Source organism: Diadema setosum, chromosome 14 (genome assembly GCF_964275005.1).
Source record: "Diadema setosum chromosome 14, eeDiaSeto1, whole genome shotgun sequence".
In the NCBI taxonomy this organism is placed as follows: domain Eukaryota; kingdom Metazoa; phylum Echinodermata; class Echinoidea; order Diadematoida; family Diadematidae; genus Diadema; species Diadema setosum.
This window is the reverse complement of record NC_092698.1, coordinates 2,423,192-2,445,914: the sequence shown is the minus strand read 5'-3', so window position 1 is coordinate 2,445,914 and position 22,723 is coordinate 2,423,192. Positions and strand designations below refer to the sequence as shown.

The 22,723-nt window shown below is 37.2% G+C and overlaps 1 protein-coding gene across 3 annotated transcripts in view; it reads right to left on the bottom strand.

Moving 5' to 3' along the window:
• The window catches only part of LOC140238093 (phosphatidylethanolamine N-methyltransferase-like), a 36,648-nt gene that overhangs the window by 4,662 nt on the left and 9,263 nt on the right, over positions 1-22,723 (bottom strand). For all 3 annotated transcript variants that reach the window (XM_072318020.1, XM_072318019.1, XM_072318018.1), the window contains one exon: positions 2,389-2,504. In XM_072318020.1, coding sequence (XP_072174121.1) covers positions 2,389-2,504 — 116 coding nt within the window. The remainder of the gene's footprint in view (positions 1-2,388; positions 2,505-22,723) is intronic.

The window sequence follows — 22,723 nt, the reverse complement described above, 5'->3', positions numbered from 1 at the left end:
TCAGGGGTGTATCCAGGATTTTTTCTGGGGGGGTCGTAACCACAATTTTTGGACTTTTACCTTTGCGAGGGAGCGGAGCGACCGAGCGGGGGGGAGGGTGTGGGAGGGGGGTGTCCTCCCCCCCCCCCCCCCCCACAGTAGGGAGTTTTTGAATTTTATATCTTAAAATGGGGCCATTTGGTGCATACAAAAGTGACTTTTTAGGTATACTTAAAAAAACAACAACATTTGTGTTAAAATTGTTGATAAAACCTGTGTTGGTCACTTATAAGTTCGTGAATCGGTAAGTTGAAAACTGCATTCAAAAAAAGTTGCTGACTAGCTACACCTTCCTAGAGTACATAGTAAAAAGTTTTGCGGACCATTTAATACAAGTATTCCAGAGTTGACGATACTTTCAGAGCTAGTCAATCCTACCTAACTTTGCCTCCGAATGTATAGTAAGAAAGGAGAAATACAGTGCGTATCAAAAAGAAGGTAATCCAACTTTGGAGGGCTACTTCTTTATAATTGTCAGCTATAGAGAGTGCAATGTTGGTTGAAAGGAAAGGGGAACTCTTCCTCTTTCCATTGATACCTATTTATGTTGACAAATGTCATGCATGACTGAGCACATGAACTTTAAAGACAACAATGACAAATTGCACGTTTTCCAAGTTTGCATGTTACTGTGAAGGAACAATGCATATCTCACTGCATGGATGAGATCTGTCAATGGAGGTGGTCGAATCATCAGGCCAGCCTGCATGACTGCAGGTTTTTGCTTAGGGTTTCTTCTAACCATTTATGGTTCATAGCCTTCAACATGGCCACGTTGTTGTAAACTTGGTCCTTCCCATAAAGGCTAAACCATTATCCATTTTTCTCTCTTCACATTTAAGACATGGTTTGTCGCTGCGAGCTATGTGTTGAATATATGAACCGAGAAAATGGATTGTGTGGGTTGGCCTCTGTGGGAGTGACTTTAGTTATCCAACAGGTGGCCATCTTAAAGGTTATGAACCATAAAAGGTTAGGAAACACAAATCTGCATTCGTATAACAGGCTGGCCTCTTTGGCCACTTTCATTGACAGATCTCATCCATGCAGTGAGACATGCATTGTTCCTTCACAATAACATGCAAACTTGGAAAAAGTGATTTGTCATTGTTGTCTTTAAAGTTCATGTGCTCAGTCATGCATGACATTTATCAACATAAATAGGTATCAATGGAAAGAGGAAAGGTTCCCCTTTCCTCACAACTAACAGTATCCTCTCAATAGCTGATGATTATGAAATAGTAGCCCTCCAAAGTTGGATTACCTTTTTTTGATTCACACTGTAGAACCTCTTTGGCTGTGACCTAGAAGCAAGTAAGGAGCAGGCGCGCGCAAGCAACCGTGCGTTGCTGCACCGCCCAGCTGGCCGGCCACGCCGGTTGTCATAGGGTAAGGTGTGAGTAATAGTAGGCCAGCTGTAAGTGTGTAGTCTAGTCAACCAGTTCGATGAGTTGCTGATGGGAGACAGGAAAATTGACAGTGCGGCTTAAGCCTTAGAAATATGGCAGATTAAAACTAAGTTACGAAATTTACGAGGTTTTTGACAATTTGCTGGAACACCTCCTGGTCACTTTTTTTTTTCCTGTTGTATATAGGGTAAAAAGCCCTCGAAAAACAAAAATGTCTTTCACAAAAAGTGGACCTTTTGAAAATTTTTTTGGGGGAGTCTCAAGTGACAAGGGGTTAGTTTTTCATTTCTTCTTTAACAAGCCCTGAGGTGTATTACCGTAAGATTTCATAAACAATATGTTAGGAGACATTATTCTTCAAGCACGCAAAATTTTTGCAAATTATTTCTTTAAACTGCTAATCCCAGATCTCACTACTTTGGATCCAGATTTTACAAATGTGAAATACACAACAAATTGAACAATTATTTGAGTGAATATGATCAGTTTCACGTGACATACTCTCAGCAATGTTGGGAATTTCGAGCAGCATGATGTCTGGCACAGTGCTACCATCCAGTTTCTAGACAAAACACTAAATTTCTAGGAAATAAAAATCAAGGGGGCAATTAGTCATTTGGTTTCAAATATGCACAGATTAGTTTTATGGTCAGCTTATTGCCCTCCTACATTGTAGTTTTACCACCCCATTTGGGAAAGCTCCCAAATATCTGAGACATCACTGCAGAGTATTCAGTTTGCCATCCAAAGTTCATCACAGGGGCGGATCCAGGATTTCCATAAAGGGGAGGTGCTTTTACAAAATTAAAGGGGGCACAAGAGCCCCCCCCCCCATTTTCTTCTTATTATTTCTTTTGTTTTAACAACAACAAAAAAATAAAGAGGGGGCGCGCACCCGGTGTGCCCCCCTCTGGATCTGCCACTGCATCAGCAAATTTACCTCCGTGTTCTGACAAGAGCAAGGAACATGATGGTGGCACCCAGTAGTATGCATCCCTTTTGAGGTGATCTGAAGAGTCCAGTCAAGATCTTCTTCCTGTACTCCAGCCTAGCAACCTGGTAGAAACAATGAGGATTCATAATTTATCATTACAGGATGGTAACGTATAAAGAATCTGTGGATGATTTCACATAGAGACCTCATAGTGCACTCTAACATACCATCTGCTCCTACTGAATATACTCCGGTATCTATTTAGCTTCCATGAATTACTTCATGCTATTTTGGGCACAGACTCAGGCATGCAATCTGGTTGTAAAAACCAACCTAGGTCACAAAGTCATGCATGAAGTATGAATATAGCGGTAAACTGGTTAATTAGAAAACATAGTTATTTTAGTCATGTCTTCATATCTTTAACCCTCCATTTAATATTAGTTCGATATCTTATATTTATTCAATATATTTCAAGCAGTACCACATGTGCAACTTCAAAGAAACCAGCAATCTACCACTCTATGTTACATCTACAGCATCAAGTGATATATCATTACAGAACATTAAAGGGTGTGTACAGTTCTGGTCGAGGTGAGGATTTAGCTTTTAACATTTTGCGAGATATTCAGAAACCACTCTATGAGATGTCAAAAAGCATGCAGTTCTAATGGGTATCAAAAGTTTATTCGATGAAAATCGGTTTTGAAATGGCTGAGATATCCCAAAACAAGGTGAAACAAAGAGATCCTAATAAAGTTGTGGCATGTCGCCTTTTATTATTAGCACTTTTTTTGGATATCTCACCAATTTGAAAACCAATTTTCATCAAATAAATGTTGAATCCTTCTTAAAATTACATGCTCTTTCATATTTCATAAGAGGCTTTTCATTATCTCACTTAGGAATGTTCAAAACATGAATCTCCACCTCAACCAGTACTGTACAGTCCCTTTAAATCAGCAAAGAATTGCACAAATGGTGTCTTTTGTGGAGTCTGTAGGAATTTTTGAGACAGAAATGGTTATGAGTGGCATATCTGTTATATAGCAAAGCAGAGTCCTTATACCTTTAATCAAACATGCAGTGAGGGGGTGACTTGTTGAAACTTGAATAGGTACCTTTTTCAAGACAAGAATACAAGACAGTGATTTCTCAGAACTCTCCTTGACAGCTTGAGACAAAAAGGTACCTTGTTGGGTGTTAAAAAGTTGCTTTCTCATTCAAAAAACAAACAAACAAACAAACAAGCAAACAAATAGGTATCAAGATAAGCTTCAACAAGTCCCCACCTCCTTGCGACTGATTGACAAATTGCCCTACATTGACGTAAATGACTGTATTTATGTTGATGTAAATGTACGGCAATTTGTCAATCAATGGCAATAAAAACAACTGGAAGCAAGAATTTCATCAAATTGAAAAAAGTCACCTCCTTGCTGAACATCAAATCTACTGTTGGATTCAGATTGGAATGTATCCTTGATGTCCCAAAATTGTCCTGTATACTCTGAAACTGTTTCTTGCATGTTTTAAACTCACTTCTGTTTGGTTCACACGTCATGTTTATTCAAAATGTGAAAATGTGGAAAATACACCTTACATAAGAATACAATCCATTGGGTTTATCCTACACACCATTATAAATATCAATTACCGTACTGACTGATCTCACAATAATTGCTCATCTAGGGGACTACAACTGTCATATCTGGCTTTTGGCAGTGTTCACAAAAGGTTATTGGCTCCATATGCTAATGAGCTATTGTTGTCAGATCACTTAGTGTAACACAGTGTTGTAAGCGACAATAATATCTGTAGGCCCTACGTAGGACCCTTAATATGTGCATCTATAAACATAGCCTATGTATTGTGATCGTCTGAAGGCACAGTGTCCATATCATTGACTTGTAAATCTAAACTACAACTATTTTGATGGGTATGTCACACAAAGAATTAATGTGCATGTGCAGACAACCTGACCTTAATTTACTTTTTCATTTACTGCATTCTTGAACCTGTTTCAGAAATTGAACATTTTGCATCATTTCAATCAGTAAGTAATCTCTTGAGCAGACCAACAATTTCTTCCTGTTGTACCAGTATTTCATATTCTTTAATCATTTATCCAGTTACAATTTTATTTTTTAAGTACAATCTACTTTTGAGCTTGATAGGGAGATAGGGCCAGAGTACAGTAAAATCAGCCGAGTCTGAACTATTTGCATTAGACATTCACAGGAGTCATGACCAGATACAACACTGATATCCAGAGTATAGGAATAATTACAGAGCTTGATTAATTGATGGATACATCACAGCAACCCACACCCCTGCAATCATGTTTTGCTCATTAGGGACGAAATCGAAGGTGGCCGCGTCCAAAACGTCAATATATGGAGCTGAATAGAAAAAGGACGTTCGCTACACGACTGACTCAAAGAACAACACCCGTGCTGTTAATTGATCGATGGCTCAAAGTTTCACGTCAACGATTTCTTTCTTCCGCTCTTTCTTTTGCTCATCACGACAATGCTGATTTTCAAAGGGACGACGTCCACATGTGACGAGATCATTTACACCTTGAGGCAATGGTAACATCGATGAAAAGTCTTTGCTTGAGGACGCTCCTTCAATAGATTTTTGCCCGCAACTACTGCCAGGACAGGGCATAAAATCTATAAATGGTCAAATGCTGATTCTGAATGGTGGTTGTAATACCCTGATACATCTTTTGTACAAGAAATATGGAAACTCCCATGGGAGTGCCATGCCTGATTCTCTTTCTTGTTACTGCAAAGTTGTCAAGAAGACCGATCCAATAGGAAACAAGGTTACCTACAGTCCCTGGCAACACAATCACAGCATCCAAGAAGTCAAACATTCAATGACAGAGAGTAATTTGGACATCGCAAGAAGAAGATAGTCGAATCACTTTCGCCTGGCAAGGTAAGAATGTTCTGCCATAATTTCACAAAATTTAAGAAAAACAACTATAAGGACCAACATCTAAAATCAATTTGCTATTCTGTTCAAATATAGCCATTTATGTCTATAGGCAAATAAACACACAAACTGCACTGAAAACAAAAATCTGAAAGTGTCACTGGCAGAAGAAAGGTCTAGAGAAGAGCTTTGTTGCAAAAAGCATTGAAAGTGAATAAATCCCAGATTACAGATGGCAAATGGTATAGTTATAACTATTGATATGAACACTTAAATACAGTCAAAACATAGATAAATTTATAATAGGCAAGTTATTGATATGAACACTTAAATACAGTCAAAACATAGATAAATTTATAATAGGCAAGTTATGTTTGTTTGCTTGCTTGCTTGTTTGTTTATTGTGATTTTGAATTGCTAGACTATTAAATAACTTGAGAACAGAGGTAAAATTTGGAGTGGAATTCCAGACAGGACATCCATGGCACTAAACCAGATGAAGTAGTCTCTCATTATAAATGATCTTAAAATACTCACAGAATCCCAAGTCACACTGGAAAAACCTTTTTGGAGGTTTATGTTCAAGTTTTGCCGCTGAAGCCACAAACTTGATGAAAAAAAAAGAAAAAAATTCTTGCAAAACTTCCCACTCAAACAAGAGAAATTTACTGAACCCCAGCTACTCATATCAAAGCTTGTGCAGTTTAAATTCATGTAGCTGAAATTTTGCAAAATTTGTCACATTGTCATGATCAGTCCACTCTGTTTATGGTGCAGCACACAGCACACACTTTCTTCTTTGTTGTGCATGTGCACAAGTGACCCACACTTTGAGAATTTATCGACAACTGAAATTTTGAGAAGTTTGACCTACCAGGGTGAACGGACAAGCAAAGTCCACAAAGTTTTCTCAAAGTGAGACTTCTGGTAGTTTTGCCATTGTGACCACGGCTTCAGAGACAGATTGAATTTCATATGTACTACTGTGCTATATGTTAATTATTTATGTCTCCCTTTGTTACATGTATATGTCTTCACACAGTAAAAAACAAAACAAAACTAGAAATGTCGCTATGGCGACTGGTATGCCTCCGCCATAATGCATGATTCTCCTAATAGGTCTATAGTAGATGTGGACAATGTGTGATTACATTTTCACAAAATTGGCAAAATATTAAAATGACATGTTTGTCACAAATGTGTTGAATGTTCACCTTCCTTGACCTACGTTTAATTGGATGAATAGGAGAGCATGTATTTGGGGATTTAAGGACTTTAACTTGACTTTGACCCTTTCATAAGTTTATGCATTGAGTAATTTTAAAGGTATCGAGAAAAAGTGCAATTTCTGTATTGAATTGTTAATTGTTACCATTTTCATCTGGCCTTTGACCCTAAAATTCATAAGAGAATCACTGTCGGCAGAACATGCATAAATATGTTCTACGTTTCAAGATAACTTGAGCCACTTCCCAGATATGGAGGAAGAAGTAAGTTCAGGACTTTCACTTGATCTTTGACCTTTTGACCTTCGAGGCAACCAAAAAAAAAAAAAAAAAACTTTCCAGAGAATCTCTGTTGAGTTATACATGCATACACCAAGTTTTAAAAAAATAATAATCCTGCTGGCATTGCATAAACATGAGGGAAATAGTACAATTTTGAAGTGTTGCCCTTGACCTTTGACCACATGAACCCCAAATTCCCTAGATAATCACTGCCAGTCAGTACATGCATATATACTATGTTCCATGAAGATACCTTGAACAATTTCCAAGATACGGTGAAAAAAAGTGAAATTTAACATTTTCACTAAACCTTTTGACCTTTGACCTCATGACCCCAAACTTTCACCAGAGAATCTTAACTGGGTAATACATGTATACAATAAGTTTCAAGAAAATACCTTCAGGCATTGCATAGATATGGGGGAAATAGTGAAATTTTAAGCATTTGACCTTGACCTTTGACCTTGAACATGTGCACCCAAAAGCTGATAGGCACAACTTCACCCCCTAATATGCATACACGCCAAGTTTCATTAGGATACCTCAAAAAGTTTTTTACTTACGCTGTCCACAAAATTCATTACGGACTGACGGACGGACGGACGGAAGGACGGACAACCTGAAAACATAATGCCTCCGGCAACACTTCGTGGCAGAGGCATAACAAAACAACACCAGCAACAACTAATTACATTTTTAAGCTCCAATGTAATGTGCAATTCGTGTACTTGCTATCTAGAATTTAAACCCCATGACCATCACATCTCAAAATGGATTTATGCCTAACACATTTGGGTAATTATACAAAGAAAAAAAAGGAAGAAGATAATTTTGCTACTTGAACATGAGCATTAAGTATTTTAAAGTATCTTCACATCTTTATGTGAAGCTTCCCTTTACATTGAGACTCATTTTGTTGGATTGTTGATGTTTTGTAGAATTTTAGTCAGATCAGTTAGCTCTTACCCAAGTTCCCTGATTAACAACTTTGTTTGAAAATGTAATATTCTATATGCTACAATTGTGACTGTCTTTAACAAGAACAACTCTGTGTTTGATATACATTTTAACTTGATTTATATCTGACTTTGACTGAAACCTACGATTGAGAGTTTGACTACAAGTTACAGAGTTGGAGAATTACAAATTTATACTTTTGAACACTATGATACAAACGCAAAGAAACGTTGTTTGTCTGTCAGTCTGTCCATCAGAGAAAAAAAAAGAAGAGAAAGGAAGAGAGAAAGGAAGAGTAAAGAAAAAGAAAGAAAGAGAGATAGGGAGAGAGAGAAGGAGAAAGAAAAAGAGGGAGGGAGCGAGACAAAGAGAAAAAAATGAGAGAAGATAAAGGGAAAGAGAGAGAGAGAGAGAGAGAGAGTTGAAGGAGATGATGGTGTACAGAAAATGAGACAAAACTCTGAACACATTTCAGCTTTTTTCAGGTGATAGCGCCTAACCTCACTTCCTTGTTTGGTATAATGCCAGAAAATCACCATCTTTCAGCTGCGTTGATATTTGGATGATGCAAATGAAAGGGATGGTACAGTATTGGTGGAGATGAGAATTGGGCTTCTAACTTTTTGCGAGATACCAAGAAAACACTTATGGTATAGTACAGAGCATACCATTTTAAGAGGAATTCAAAGTTTATTTGATGAAAATCGGGTTTGGAATTACTGAAACATCCAAAAACAAAGTAAAACAAAGCGATCATAATGAAGTGTGGGTCCCACACTTTATTAGAATCGCTCTTTTTGGATATCTCAGCCGTTTCAAAACCAATTTTCATCAAATAAATGTTGTATTCCTCATCAGTCGATAGAATTACATGCTCTTTCATATTTCATAAGAAGTCTCTCACTATCTCTCCAAAAAATGTTAGAAATGTGAAATTAGGTTTCAACCAAAACCATGTATTGGTAAAATGATGCTCTGGTATAAACTAAGAGGGTATCCCCCAACACTTTTTCTTTTGTTAGACAGCCCCCCCCCCCCCCCCAAAAAAAAAGGGGGGGGGAGGAAAGCAAGTCTGAAAACATCAGGAGTTGTCTCACTGTCTTAGTGTTTTCCTCAATACTTGAGCAATGTTTCTACATGGCTTTATTCCTTTGCAAGTGGTCATTGCTCTTGTGTGTATTCAAACAAAAGAAAGACAGAGGGTTAAACCTATACACACCCCCAACAACAAATTGAAGCCATTCAGAAAGTTTAGGAGATAAATCCAGATTAGCGTTGTAACACCAGGGTGATTAGACCAGGGTTAAAAGGGGATGAGTCCTGAGCACAGTCTCTGGATTTCCACAAGTTGAATAAAGGGAGAACACAGAAAGGAAAGGAGTTGTGCAGAGGATATCTTGTGAGTAGAGGCAGATGGAGTGAAGACCAACCTATTCACCTGGATGCTGGGAAATTTATGCATATATATTTCATTTTGTCAGCAGCAGTCACCATTTTCAGATCCTCCACATGTTCACATCAAATTTTGATTTAAAAAAAAAAATCATTTTTGAAAGAAATATTAAAGCAAAATTGGCATCAAAACATTAACACACTTATCATCTGTCAAATACAACTTAATATTAGATCACCTTACATTATCATCACATGTTAACTTCAGTCAACAAAGTGTGTTAAGTTTCTTCTAGATATCACAGTAGTACCGAGAAACATATATCACAGTAGTACCGAGATATCACAGTAGTACCGAGATATCACAGTAGTACCGAGAAACACATACCGAGAAACTCATGTTTCATCAGAAATGTATGTGGATATTTTCATATGCAATGAAATGTCTCAGAGAAGCTGAAGCTCATTTAGAATTTGTTAAATACTTGTTGACTCAATTAAGAAAATGTATAAAGTTGCTGTCTCAGCCATATTATGATGACATTCAAGTGAATAAAAAAAAAAAAACATCAGTACATGAAAGTATTGAATATTATTATGCCACCACAATAAAAATATCTATGACCAAAACAATATGATCATGCCAATAAACCAATAATTGAAGGTTTTAATACTACAGGTTACAAGGAAAGTGAAGAAAGGTAAATCAATCAAGTCACTTATAGATTTCCAGTTCATGCCATCCTCTCTAGTAAGAGCCAAAACACTCTGTCCCTCTGATAGGAAATTAAATAGATGTCCCACATGTCCTGTTTACCTTTGGGAGCAGTGATTTAAAAATGTTCAAAATATCACATTTGATGCATATGTGTAGGTCTGTTGTATCACAAAACACCCTACTGTATACAATTTTGCAATAAAACCTAAAATATAAAGAGATATCAGTATTTTTCTTAATAAATCATAACTGTAGACAGTTCAGTCTGGAAACATTTTATTATGACTATTGCTCACATTTTGTGTATTTAACAATACTTAACATCAATTATACATATTCAAGTTTTTACAGTGGTTGTTTCTATCCCTATCTCACATTTTAGAACTATTTTAAAGCACTAATGCATGTTTTTTGTTTCATCAGCAAATGGTAAATTATGCCTTTAATCTCTTGTAGCTACATGGTTAGTCACGACTTCTTGAGCATGCAAAAGATCCCACTTCATTTATTCTTTGCAAAGAGCAGGGTGTTAACCCAGTAAAGTGGTCCACCTATTTGAACCTACCCTCTCAAGGAAACAGGCAAATGATGCCAGTCCATCACGGTTCACCTCAGGCGACTAGCGCTAGTCAGCAAACGGTGTCAACTGGGCAGAGTAAATTGTACCATACGAAGAACAAGCTTTTCTGAAGCATCTAAATAGCATTCATTTTCCCCTGCAATTTTTTTCCTGTACTTAACAATAAGAGATAATGGCGGCTTGGAGAACTATATGATGCTAATTCTATTTTTATTTTATTTTTTTTTTGGGGGGGGGGAAGGGAGGTGGGGTTGTTTGTTTGTTTGTTTTTTAACTGGCAAACATTGTTAAGGCCTTAAAGCACTTAATTTTGAATTTTTTTCAGATTCTCAATTTTTTGCCTTTCATTGTTTTGTGTGGGCATCAACGATGAAAATCAAATATCATTAGATGAAACAAGAATCTGGAGAAATGAGGAAAAGGGGGTGGGGAGAAAAGTTTTAGGGAGCAACTAAGTTGCAAATAACACCAGTAAACAAAATGACAGCCAGTGAATACTCTTAAATGAAGTCCACAAACATTATGACAAAGTGACAATGTGAAACAATAAGGTTTATATGTCGGAGACGATCAAACATAGTCATCATTATTGTGATGAGAGCCAACAAATTGATGTTTTATAGCACAAATCAGAGGATTATAGATTCTTCTTCATTAAAAAAGACCCAACAAAGGATGGTCCGTCTCTTCTCTCGACTATGTTGGCGCCACAAGTAAAATGAGAAAGAAAAGGAAGGAAAACCCGATCAACGCAAAGTTTTTTTCTTCTTTTTCTTCCCAGGCAAGAAATATTGATCTCCACTGAAACAAACAATACAAGGAATATACGGAGAGAAGATCATTATCTCACAGGGCAGACAATAGGATGGCGTCCAAACCGAGCTTCGGAGGAATAAAGAAATTGTCGCGGAAGCTGAGTGCCATTGGAGCTGTTGGGACAGTCACTACTGGTAAGAGAAAAGAAAAATCCATAAATTATTCATCTCTATGCCTCCAGCTTCTTCTTAATCTGTGTTTTGTTGGCCTGGGAGTGCCTCCTAAACTGTTGTTTTCAACTGTAAGGTTTATCGTATGACTTGTGGAAGACTAAGGCATCTTTGCATCAGCTTCTCTCATCATCATTTCTTTCCACCCTTTTACTATCTCCTTCTGCCCCATCCTCTTTCTTTCCTTCTCAAACTCCTCCTATCCCTTCTTCCTTCTGTCTCTCACCCTGCAGCTTGCTTGATTGCGTGTGAGACATGGCATGTTTGTATGTGAGAAGAACAATAAAAAATCGAACAGACTTGTGAACTTTGCAAGCCAATCAATACAATGTGAGGAATGCATTTGTTATCGCCATGATTCAAAATGTACCTAAAAGGTACAGGCATTCACAATGTGTGTAAGAGCTGGTGCGTTGCCATAAGTGCAGTGAACTTAGAATTATTTGATGTGATGTTCTGAAGGAAAGAAAAAAAAACATCAGATGTATAATTGATCATTTTCCACCTGCTTCTAACATGCAAATGGAAGATTTGACAGTTTTTACTGCAACTCCATGAGTGTCTTTAATCTTTGACTTCGAGTTTGTAACACGCCAGTCCATGGCAAAGGGCAAAATATAAACATGTAGAAATGTAAACAAATTCCTTCTTGGCAATTCAAGAAGATTTATTATCATAGATCTTAAAGATCATCCACAATAGAGTACTGCTAACATTAGTAGCAAAAATCTAATGAAAATTAATACACAAAGATGGAAGATTGCATAGGATGTGGTCATAATTCTTTCCAATCATTTTCAACCAAGAAAAGGGCCTGTGCTTCAAGAGATATTTTTGGTGACAACTCTGAAAGCTTAACTATTGATTTCATTATGGAAAGTAAATGTACACTTGAAATATAATGGGCATAATAAGATTTTTTTTGACTTGGAGTATTTTGTGATTAATTCCCCCTCCCAGAAACAAACATACAAACAAACAAACAAACAAAAAAGCAAACTCAGATTACTGAGCAGCAGCCATACATTGTACAAGATGGGGGTCACTTACATGTACACATGAACTATAGGGGTACACACGAATTAGGGGTACTCCATAATAAATTATGATATACAGGATTGCCAAGAATCTTATCACCTGCTTTACAAATAGTGTGATTTCCATCCTGGAATATTAGCATTGCTTCATTTACACTACATGGTATTTCCTGCAATGGTCCCATTTCTCTCTCTCTTATTTTCTTTAAAACAACATTTTTCCTGCAGAGCCCCTTGTTGTTGTTTTATGTATTCTTGTTTGTTTTGACTTCTATCCATTACAGGAGAATGTAACTTTTTAACCATAGTTTGTTTCTTTGTTTTTTTTATAGCATGAAATTTACAACAATACCAGAGTTTAGAGATATTGGGAGCATGTATAGGGCCATACTGCTTGGCTTTTTAAAACTGGAAACATGTGAAACTCTGGTCATGAACACTATTCACTTATGAAGGAACATCATTTGATACTGTATAGTTAAACAATATATATCTTGAAAGAAAGATATTATTCAGAGGGGCGAAGGTTAAAGTGTGAGCTTCTTCAATTTGTCTCCCTCTACAAGCCTAATTTGTAGAGAGAGACAAATTAAAGAAGCTCACACCTGAATATATATCTTTCTCTTATCTTTACAAAAATTACTTGTTTATTCAATTTTTAAAACTAAAGTTGACCATATTCCTTTAACTGTTCTCACTGCTCTCACTGCTTTAAGCTTCCACAACAGAAGCACTTCAATACAAAGAACAAGACCATTGAATACTGATGTGGGAAAACACCAGTCTGTTACAAGATTACTTGGTGGATTACGAGCAATCTATATATTTTACTTTCTTTCTTTTTTCTTGGTGGGTTTTCTTCTAGATCGTTTGGGGGGGGGGGGGTCATCATGTCCAGTATACCATCTAGTATATTTAGTCTTTGACTGTAGACCTCTGAAAATTGAACATCTTAAGTCATAATTTCAGAAGGTATACAAGGAATAGAGGGAAATCTAAGCTTTGTCGAGCAAAATTGATGTGACTCTGTCACTTTGCTGAGTTCTTGTAGACTATCCATCTACCTATCCATAGAAAAGATGCTGGCATAGAACAGGCTACATGTTTTAGAAAATGTATAATTCATGTCATAAATTTGCCTTGAGAGCTATTGGTATACATATATGTAAAGGAGCATTTGTGTTTCAGAGAAGAGAATTCATAGCAGAAGGTCAAAAAAACTATTACATGACCAGTTCAGCATTTCTAAGAAAGAAAAATTTTGAGTTTACACCATCTTTACACTTCCTTCACAAGACATGAGTGAAAGACGTAAGGGAAAAAGAATGAAAGGTGGCTGAATGGGAAGACTAAGTGTCACTCCCAGATGGTGACTTCTCAAGGGAGGCTCTAAAGACACCATTGGGAGCCCCCCTGAAAAGGTCCTCTATGGGATTGGTAACAGGACCGAGTGAAAGGCATTCATCCAACCTGGAAACAATAGCAACCTTCCTTTGGTCCATCAAGTGAAGCTAGGCAGGTCTAGGTCCTATTGTCCATCCTAGCTCTCTCCCTCTCTTTTCCTCTTTTTCTTGCAAGTTCAATAAGCCCAGTGAAGGGATGGGGTACACTCAATGTAAGTCCTGTACACTATTCATCAGCAAGACATGACGCTACCTGTTGTCATGCAAATGAGCGGTCTGGCGAAGTCACAGGTTTCAACCAATGGGGTGAAAGGATGCTTGACGGACAAGGATACAAGTGAGGCAGATCCCTTGGTTAGAAGCTTGGTTATGAGATGGGGGGAGGAGTTGCATGGGTACCCCCTGCACAGTTTGGGGGTAATCAATAAGCACTCACAAGGAAAAAAAAGGGGGGTGTTATGGATCGACTGGTCCATCATTTCTATAAAGGACAGACTTTGGCGGGAGATGCTTTCACTATTTGGATCAACACTCGGGAGGATAAGTCAGCAGTTTTGTAACGCAGAGCTCTAGGTCGGTTTATTGGAGTGAGTGGGCTGGTACATTTCTCACAGGTAGTGTACTGTCTGTAGGCAAAGAACTGGAGTCGTTCACTTTCTGTAACTTCACTGCAAGCCAAAAACTTTGTGTAATTTCTTTTTTCTTTGAACTGGTGAAGCATATCTACATTTGATTCTTCTTTTAGTGAATTAGTTCTGTGTCTTGCCCTTCTGTCCATAACCATATTACTTCAATATAGGACATGTAGCTTCTGACTAGTAATACCATGTCAGTGTTGTATTCATATCTTGTCAAGATACTAATTTCTGTTTCTGTATGGTAGTTTTAGCCAAAAACTGTAAGTCAAAGTTTATTATTCTTTATCTTACAGGCGACCAATTATATATATTGTATTGATGTTGCACGGAATATTTTGTAATGCTTCTAACCCCACAGAGTCTATGGTGAAAGTTAATTTATCATCTAGGGCAGCATGAGTTGGTGGTGAAGGACAAGTCCCTGTATGTGAAGGTATTTTACACTTTCTCTTACAAACAGGTTCTTACCTTACTACTGCATTTCCCGTCATGGGAACCTAATGGTTGCAATGACTTTCTCTAGAAGGCTACGCAAGTTAAACAGTTGGCTATGATAGCCAACAGATCACACAAAGTTCGTTTGCTAGTGAGCTTACACAGTTGACAAACATAAGTTTCTCCTACTTTTTTTTTTTCTTCACCATTAGCCACCGGTTACAGCCCTCAAACACTGGTCCTAATCAAACAAGGCTAGGCCCTGCTACAGTTTGTCCTCCCTGAGTCCAGTATCCAATTCCATGTCTGGTCAACTCTATCTAGTAGCCTGTGTACATTTCTTACGCAGGCCAACACAATTGACCTCTGCCACAGGTCCCTTTAAGTAAGTAGGTATATTTCCTCGTTCACATTTTGTTCTTTCTTGCCAAGTATCCTTCATGGAACTTTCCTCTCTCTTTTTTTTTTTTGTGAGGGGGAGATATATTCTTGCCTTTGCCTCTCATACACAAGAACATCCCCCCATTCATGGCAGAATCCGTAGGTATCAAAAGGTTTTGGACGTAGGAAGAGATCTAGGCTGCTGTGGTAAGCACTCTGGGTTCGTCATAGAGAGTGGAGATAGACAATTAAGTGGCTGAAGAAAAGGTGGGTTGCGGCTTCAGTTATGTAACAGAGCATGAGAGAGTGTGTGTGTGAGTGAGTTCATGCCTCCTTCTTTTTCATTCTTGCTAATCCTTCTCCCCGCCTCGACAATGGAAGTGTGCAAGTGGGCATTTACACTGTGGCAAAAACGAGAGAGAGGAAATTCCGTGCAGTGCAGAGGGTGAGAAAAGAGAGATAGCCGCCGTTTCTACCATGGCATTCACACGTGGTTAGACTACTGGAGCATGGTACATTGGTACATTGTATCATGGCATGTCTTGAAGTTAGAAGGGTAACTATACAGCATGGTAACTATAGCACTACTACTTTGACCTGATTTTCTCACTGCAAAGCTTTCTGAGAACAGCGAGATATCCTTGTAATGTAGGTGGTGATTGAGAAGACATCCTGATCCTTTAAATACTAACCTGCAAGTTCTTCAAATGATATGTCATCTCTGCCCATTTTGCATTGGGTGATGGGTGCTTTTTGACAGATAATCTTAGGAATAAATTTGTAGTCTTGCTTTGCTGAGTGCCTGATAAATAATGCATCAGGTTATGTTACATTGAATATACTTTTTGTATATACCTCACTACAACTTACTTCCTAATATGTTTGTATCAAATAACCATTCCACAAATTCAGAACATATTGAGTGACTACAACACTTCTTTTTTAGTTTTTCAATATGTCTTCTGTTTATCAAAAAAAGAAGAAAAATAAAAGATGGCTAAAACTCTAAAAAGTCTGTAGCTTAATAGATCTGTCACTTTTAATCTACTGCTGGTAAACTCTGATTACAAGGTAGGCAAGGCTTTTTTCCACCTGACCAAGGACTTTAACTCAAGTTGCAATGGAGACTACATCTTCCAAGAGCCACCATGGGGGAAATACAGCAGAGGCCACGCCATCCTACGCTTCAAGTCGCCAGGACAGATCCTCCAGAAACCATTCCAAATAATATTCCTCAGTGTTCTTTGGTTTTTGTGGAACAGCTCCTGTGAATTTCCAAAGACCATGAGTTGTCCCACAAAGAACACAGATCGCTGTGTGTCATCCCTTTGGTATGCCCAGCAGGTGGAATGTACCAGCGCCACACCCGTTAAACACCTGTTTCTCTGGATTCACTGGTAATTTACACTGAAATTCACCATCACGGACAATTAGCATTGATTGGGTAATTATGTCAAGCATTTTAAACATCATTCAAAAAGACATTCTAAACAAATATTTTCCCTATGTTTCTGCTTTTAATTCATCTTAACATCCTGTAAAGCTAGTAACTAAAGCACAAGGAAGGCATTGCTTATGTAATCTCAGTATCAAGCGGTACCAGCATAGTGAAAGATAGAAAGGTAATTGAAACTTGCAGAGATATAGGACGGAGTGAAAACATTGCTGGTATGGTATTTGAAATAGAACATTTTGGTTTCTCATTCTATAATCTTAAAAGGCATTACTTCATAGCCTATGTTCATACACTCAATAGTTTCCACACATATTAGGAGGAAATTCATATCTTCATCTGATTTCAATATCAAATATCAATCTATACAAGAATTGCAGAAGACATTCTTCTTTCAGCAAAAAGTTACTTATGTTGCATAGTTTTCGTTCAGGTAATTGTTATTTTGACTTTGCCCTATATACTCAGAATAACCGAGTAACTAATAATCTCTCCTGTTGTTTTCTGTGTATTTCAATCATGCAAGTCTTACAGCCTTGCTTAACTTTGCAGGTAAAAATCATGTTTGCATCTCCCGTGGTTAAAAAATTCTAACTTCCACGAATTCAAAGCTCACTCTATAGCAGAATAATTTCATGCTTCCAAAATATGTTCTCAAGAGGTATGCTTGGAAGAAAATTGCATATTTTATTCTTTCTTTAAACAAAAAGTCACTATTTCAATGGCTACATGTATGAGATCATGAGCATAATACTCATTTGTCTAGAGAAAAACAAAATTAGACTTAAAATAAAAAATGCATCTACAAAATTCTGCTTCTAAAAGATTATTGACATAGGCGTGGCTTATTGTATCTTTAGCTGAAAGTAATATTTGGCATCTTGAAATCACAGAAAGGTCCATTCAACACAAAAAAAAAAATAATAAAAAAAATCATGATATGATTAAGGTTTTTTATGCAAAATTCCTAAAGAGTGAAACACTTTTCTTCTACAACCTTCTTTTTTATTTCACATAAGTGTTAAAAGCAAGTTCACATTTTCCTTGCAAGTCCCAATATTTCTTAAACATGTCCTGCAAATCAGATAATTCATGTTCAGCATATTTTCAAATAAAATTTTGTCAGTCTAGTGTTTACAAACTGTGGAATGCCACTTTCATAGTACTAGATCTGCAAGTGCACAGTCAATTTTCTTAGTCTCCATTTGAGGGGAATCACCTCTAAGAAAGTACTGTGTGCATTTTCAAACAGACAAAATACTGAGTAAGTGTAAATTGAAAGTTAAACTACGAGGATTCAAACCTCTGCTGATTCAGGAACATATTGTTGCAAAAAAAATAAAAGATACATATTTACAAACAAATAATTTTTTTTTTTTTTATATCTATTTTGAAGGCTGAAATCATTTCTGGGGTAAAAATTGGGAAAATTACTCAAACTAAGTGTGCTACATAGGATTTCAGAAAAACAAGTGTATTGGTTGTGTTTTTTTTTTTAAAGAAAAAGACATGATTCCTAATTTCTGATGAAAAAAAAAACCACAAACATACAAAATATCATAAAGATGTACTAGTTTGACTTTGGCGAACTATGTAAAGAATTGGATAATCTTTCACATCAAGCTTAAGCAAAATTCAGACTCTGGAGCATGAAAAAAAAAAAAAAAAGGTTTAAGGTAAGGCAAGCATAGTAACTGAACACATGGAGAGGAACATGGCTTATTCATTACGTACTAGACTTTAGTCACCAGAGTTATAGGAGAGAGACTTTGGTTGATCTTGAATGAAATAGTATGGTTGATGGTCACACCATTCACAGGGTATTCCTGTGTACATGTATTAGATGTTGCGTCCTTAACAACTAGATTTTTAGAAATTGCTAACCACTTTTTCATGAATTACTAACACACAGTCCTGATGGATTGCTGCATTACCCTAGTTATGATGTAGTTTTTCCTTCTTTTATCTTAAAATTAGACATCTAAAAGATACTGCTTGGATTTGATGAGTCTTAATGAGTGGTTTTACAAATTAATCTGCACTGATTAGCAATTTTTTTCCACATTATTATGATCTACATGTTAAAAACAATAAAGATGAGAATAAATATTCCCAAGTATATGATGTAAAGATGTAAAGAAAGATCCCATCCCACATTGTACACACAACTATCCCCAACATGACAAACTGTTTTGTTTTGCTCAAAATTCTTCCACACTACTGACATTCATTCCCAACATTACAAAAATCCGTTCCATTGCTCAGACCTATTTTTCCTAATATGTACTAGTCTGCCAATCCCCAGATAACTTCATCACATTAAAAAAGAAGAAGACATAATAATAATAAATCTGGTTGTACATTCTTAATTGCTGATTTAGTATTAGCCATCCTTCTCCAGAAGAAAAAAAAAAGTAAAATGTTCCACACGTTTTACATTTGATTCACCGTGAAACCTGCTAAATGATGATTTCAAGGTTGCCATGTTTTGGGTGGTATTATTTTTTTTCTCTCTCTCAATTGAAATGGTACAGTGGAACCAACTTCCCTTTAATTCCTAACATGGAACAAGTCACAGAATGGACTGGTAGAATAAAAACCCTAAAACATCACAAAGTACATCCTTTGGGAATTTGTGACTTAAACACAGCAATAAAAAGCTCCAACTGAACTATAAAGTGTCCATCCACATGGGTACTACAGTACTGAAACCATCCATCCCTTCTAAAGAAACTGAAAACAAGGTTGATGGTACTGGTCAATTTGATAATCAATGGTCAGTCAGTTAATCTCCCCTCCGTCTAAAACCTTCAAGATTCGATCCACCACATTGTCCCTGCCTGTTTCCAATCATTGAGGAGTGCAGAACAATGTAAGCCATGTAAGCCCCATTCAGACCCTGCAGATAATCCGTGAATCCACTTTTAATCCCCCCTCTCCCCAACACACACTCTCTTCCCTTTTCAAACTCCCTCTCTCGTTCAAAATTTGCTTAAACAATCTCACACATATTACCAACAATACCTGCACCCACACAACAACCCATATACAGCCTACTGCTGTCTGTCAAAGGTTCTAAATCTATATACTGTTTATGAAACTGGTAAACAAATGGAGTCAAATTCTCCTGTAAGTCTTAAGTGCACGCCTTGCACTAGTTACAAAATAATGAGATGAACCCCTGCTCCAAGCGATGCCATCATTAACACACAGTGGGTCATGTTTGACACTGCACAATCCTAAATCTACTTCGCTGGAGTGATTATAGCTCCCCGAGTATGAATGGGACAGGGAAATTTGCATAACAAAGGGAGGAATGGTTGCTGAGTGGGCTTCCCTTTGGATGAGGTATCTGTGGTAAAGTGAGGGTACTGCTTGGAAGAAGGGGATGTGTGAAAGGGAGATATACTGAAGATACTCACTAGAGAAACAGAACCTCTTTCAAACTGACTGGCTAGTCTGTCTTCTCCAGACTCAACAGATCAAACTACATAATACTGACTGCACTTTGAAGCTCCATTGCAATGATAAAACTTAAACCTGGCATGCCAAAATAATTATATAGTTCTATCACGTCATCCTATATTCCACATGGACAAATGACAAGTGGCTGAAGGTAGCTGCAGAGATTATGGTACATGTGGTAAGAGAAATGAGGAAAAAAAGTTGAAAGATAATGCTGAGTTACCTTTAAATTCTAGCATTGAGAAGTTGTGGTATGATCTATCCATCATTTGGAGAGAATGGTAATGGTCGAACTCTACAGATCTAGTGCGTTGTATATACCTTTGGTGACTTGCAATATCTTCCTCTATCTAATTTTATATGTCCATCTTTTCTCCATACACCTCTTCAGCGACATATCTATAGTTCCATCAATTCCCCAACCTGTCTGATCTTCTGATACCTCTGTCCACCTTCCTATATTCCTTCTTAACTTTCTAGCCATCAACAATTGTATATCTTACTAATCTACCTCGTTCAGTTAAATTTTTTTGACCTTTAGCTAGGATCAAATGCTTTACATAAGAATGAGAAACACATGAGCAACATGGTAAAGACAAATAGAATTCCTTTCTTTTAAAATGATTTGATTAAAAAAAAGATGTATCTTTTTTTTTCCTTTTTTTACATCAGTGACATCAATATCGTCACACTGTAACAAAGTGGCCTACGGCAGCTGAACTAAATCCGACATAGAAACGTGTTTGTAGTGACGTTTTGCTGACATGTTTGAGACGGGACGCCAAAGCGGGTGCCAAAAGCGGCTTTCTATTTTTGAACCTCTCTGAATGAAGTCAATGGCTCTCCAATCAATGAGCAACAATGTCTTCATTGAAGAAGAAGTCCTGAGTCAGCTGGTTCAGTTCCCAGCATAGGATTTTCTTCTCCCACACACCCCTTCCCACATCCACAACCCTATTTATCATCCCCCCCCCCTCCCGCACACACACACAAACACACACACACACACACACATCTGACCATTGTGGGAAATATCGATACTTTAGGAGTTTTTTTTTTCTTTCCCGTCTTCAGCAACTGACGGTTTAGTCTTTTCTTTTTACAACAGGTCCCTTACAACTTGGCATATTGTATGTATGGGAAGAATGACACATGTCATTCAATGTGTACATCTTTAACATACGCATGTTTGACAGCCAAATACAAACCTTGACTCTGTACATCTCTTTCTAAACAATATTTACTGCTATTTTTTCTTTATTATGATTCTAATTCTGCCGCCTTTCCCTCCTCCTCCTCCTCCTCCCTTTTATTTTCTGCAGAATCTACAAATACCTATCTACAGACTTTCACTTTTTAAAGGATATCAAGAAATAATGAAGTAAGCACAAGCTAGGAAAAGAAGAAAATAAACAGATAAATGAATACATCTTTGCTGACAAGCTTAACAAATGCATAATTGTCTTATGTCATACATTGCATTTTCCTCTCTAGTTGTTACCTTACTGCTAGTTTAGTGTACACCACAAAGATTCACATGTACCTAATAAGTTGATACTCTGTAAGTTTCTAGTGTTCTATACACAATGAAAAATCAAGCTATGTATAGTTGTTCCATTTGAAAATTATGGAACATTTTGGTATCTGTATGTGGTCTAGCTCACAACAATGTGTTGCAGCCTTTGTCTGCATTTAATCTTCTACTTAATGTCCAGCTATTGAATGTTTTTATTCCAGTGATTTTTATGTAGATGTCACTTATGCATTTTCATCTCACGCCATAAGGAAAATACAACATTTAGTAATCTTCATGCAGTAGGCCTACATTGCAATCTAATGATTTAGACTATGAAACATCTCTTAACACAAGAAAATAAAAATCCAGGACAAAAAAGCATGAAAGATTCCACAATATTGGACAGCAAGTGTCAGATAACAACAAATGGGCATTTTTCTGTCACTGTATGTGCACATTTAGCAAGCATAATATACAGGTGCAAACTAACACTTAACAGACTTTCCTTATAAAGTTTTTGTCATGGAGTTGCAATAAATTGTCATTAGAGTAGATCATAAAGTTGCAAAAAAGTCACACAGCTGTCGTTTGGAAGAAAACTTTTCATATATTTTTCCTCGCCTGTTGAGAAAGATCATCTTCTATTTTGTTGTTGTTGTTGTTGTTGTTGCTTTTTTTTAAAACCTGACCACTACAAATACGACCAGGACCAGGGGTATTCTATTTAATAATTCATGGGAACGGCAGTCGACCATACCCTAATGCGGCCCGACCAGAAAGTGGACACCAAAACCAATCAATACGATTACTCCCTGGATTAGGACTTAGTTAACAAAAACAGAAACAAAGAGTGAGAAAGAGAGAGAGAGAGAGAGAGAGAGAGAGGGGGGGGGGAGAGAATGAGAGAAATACACCCTGGGAAAATT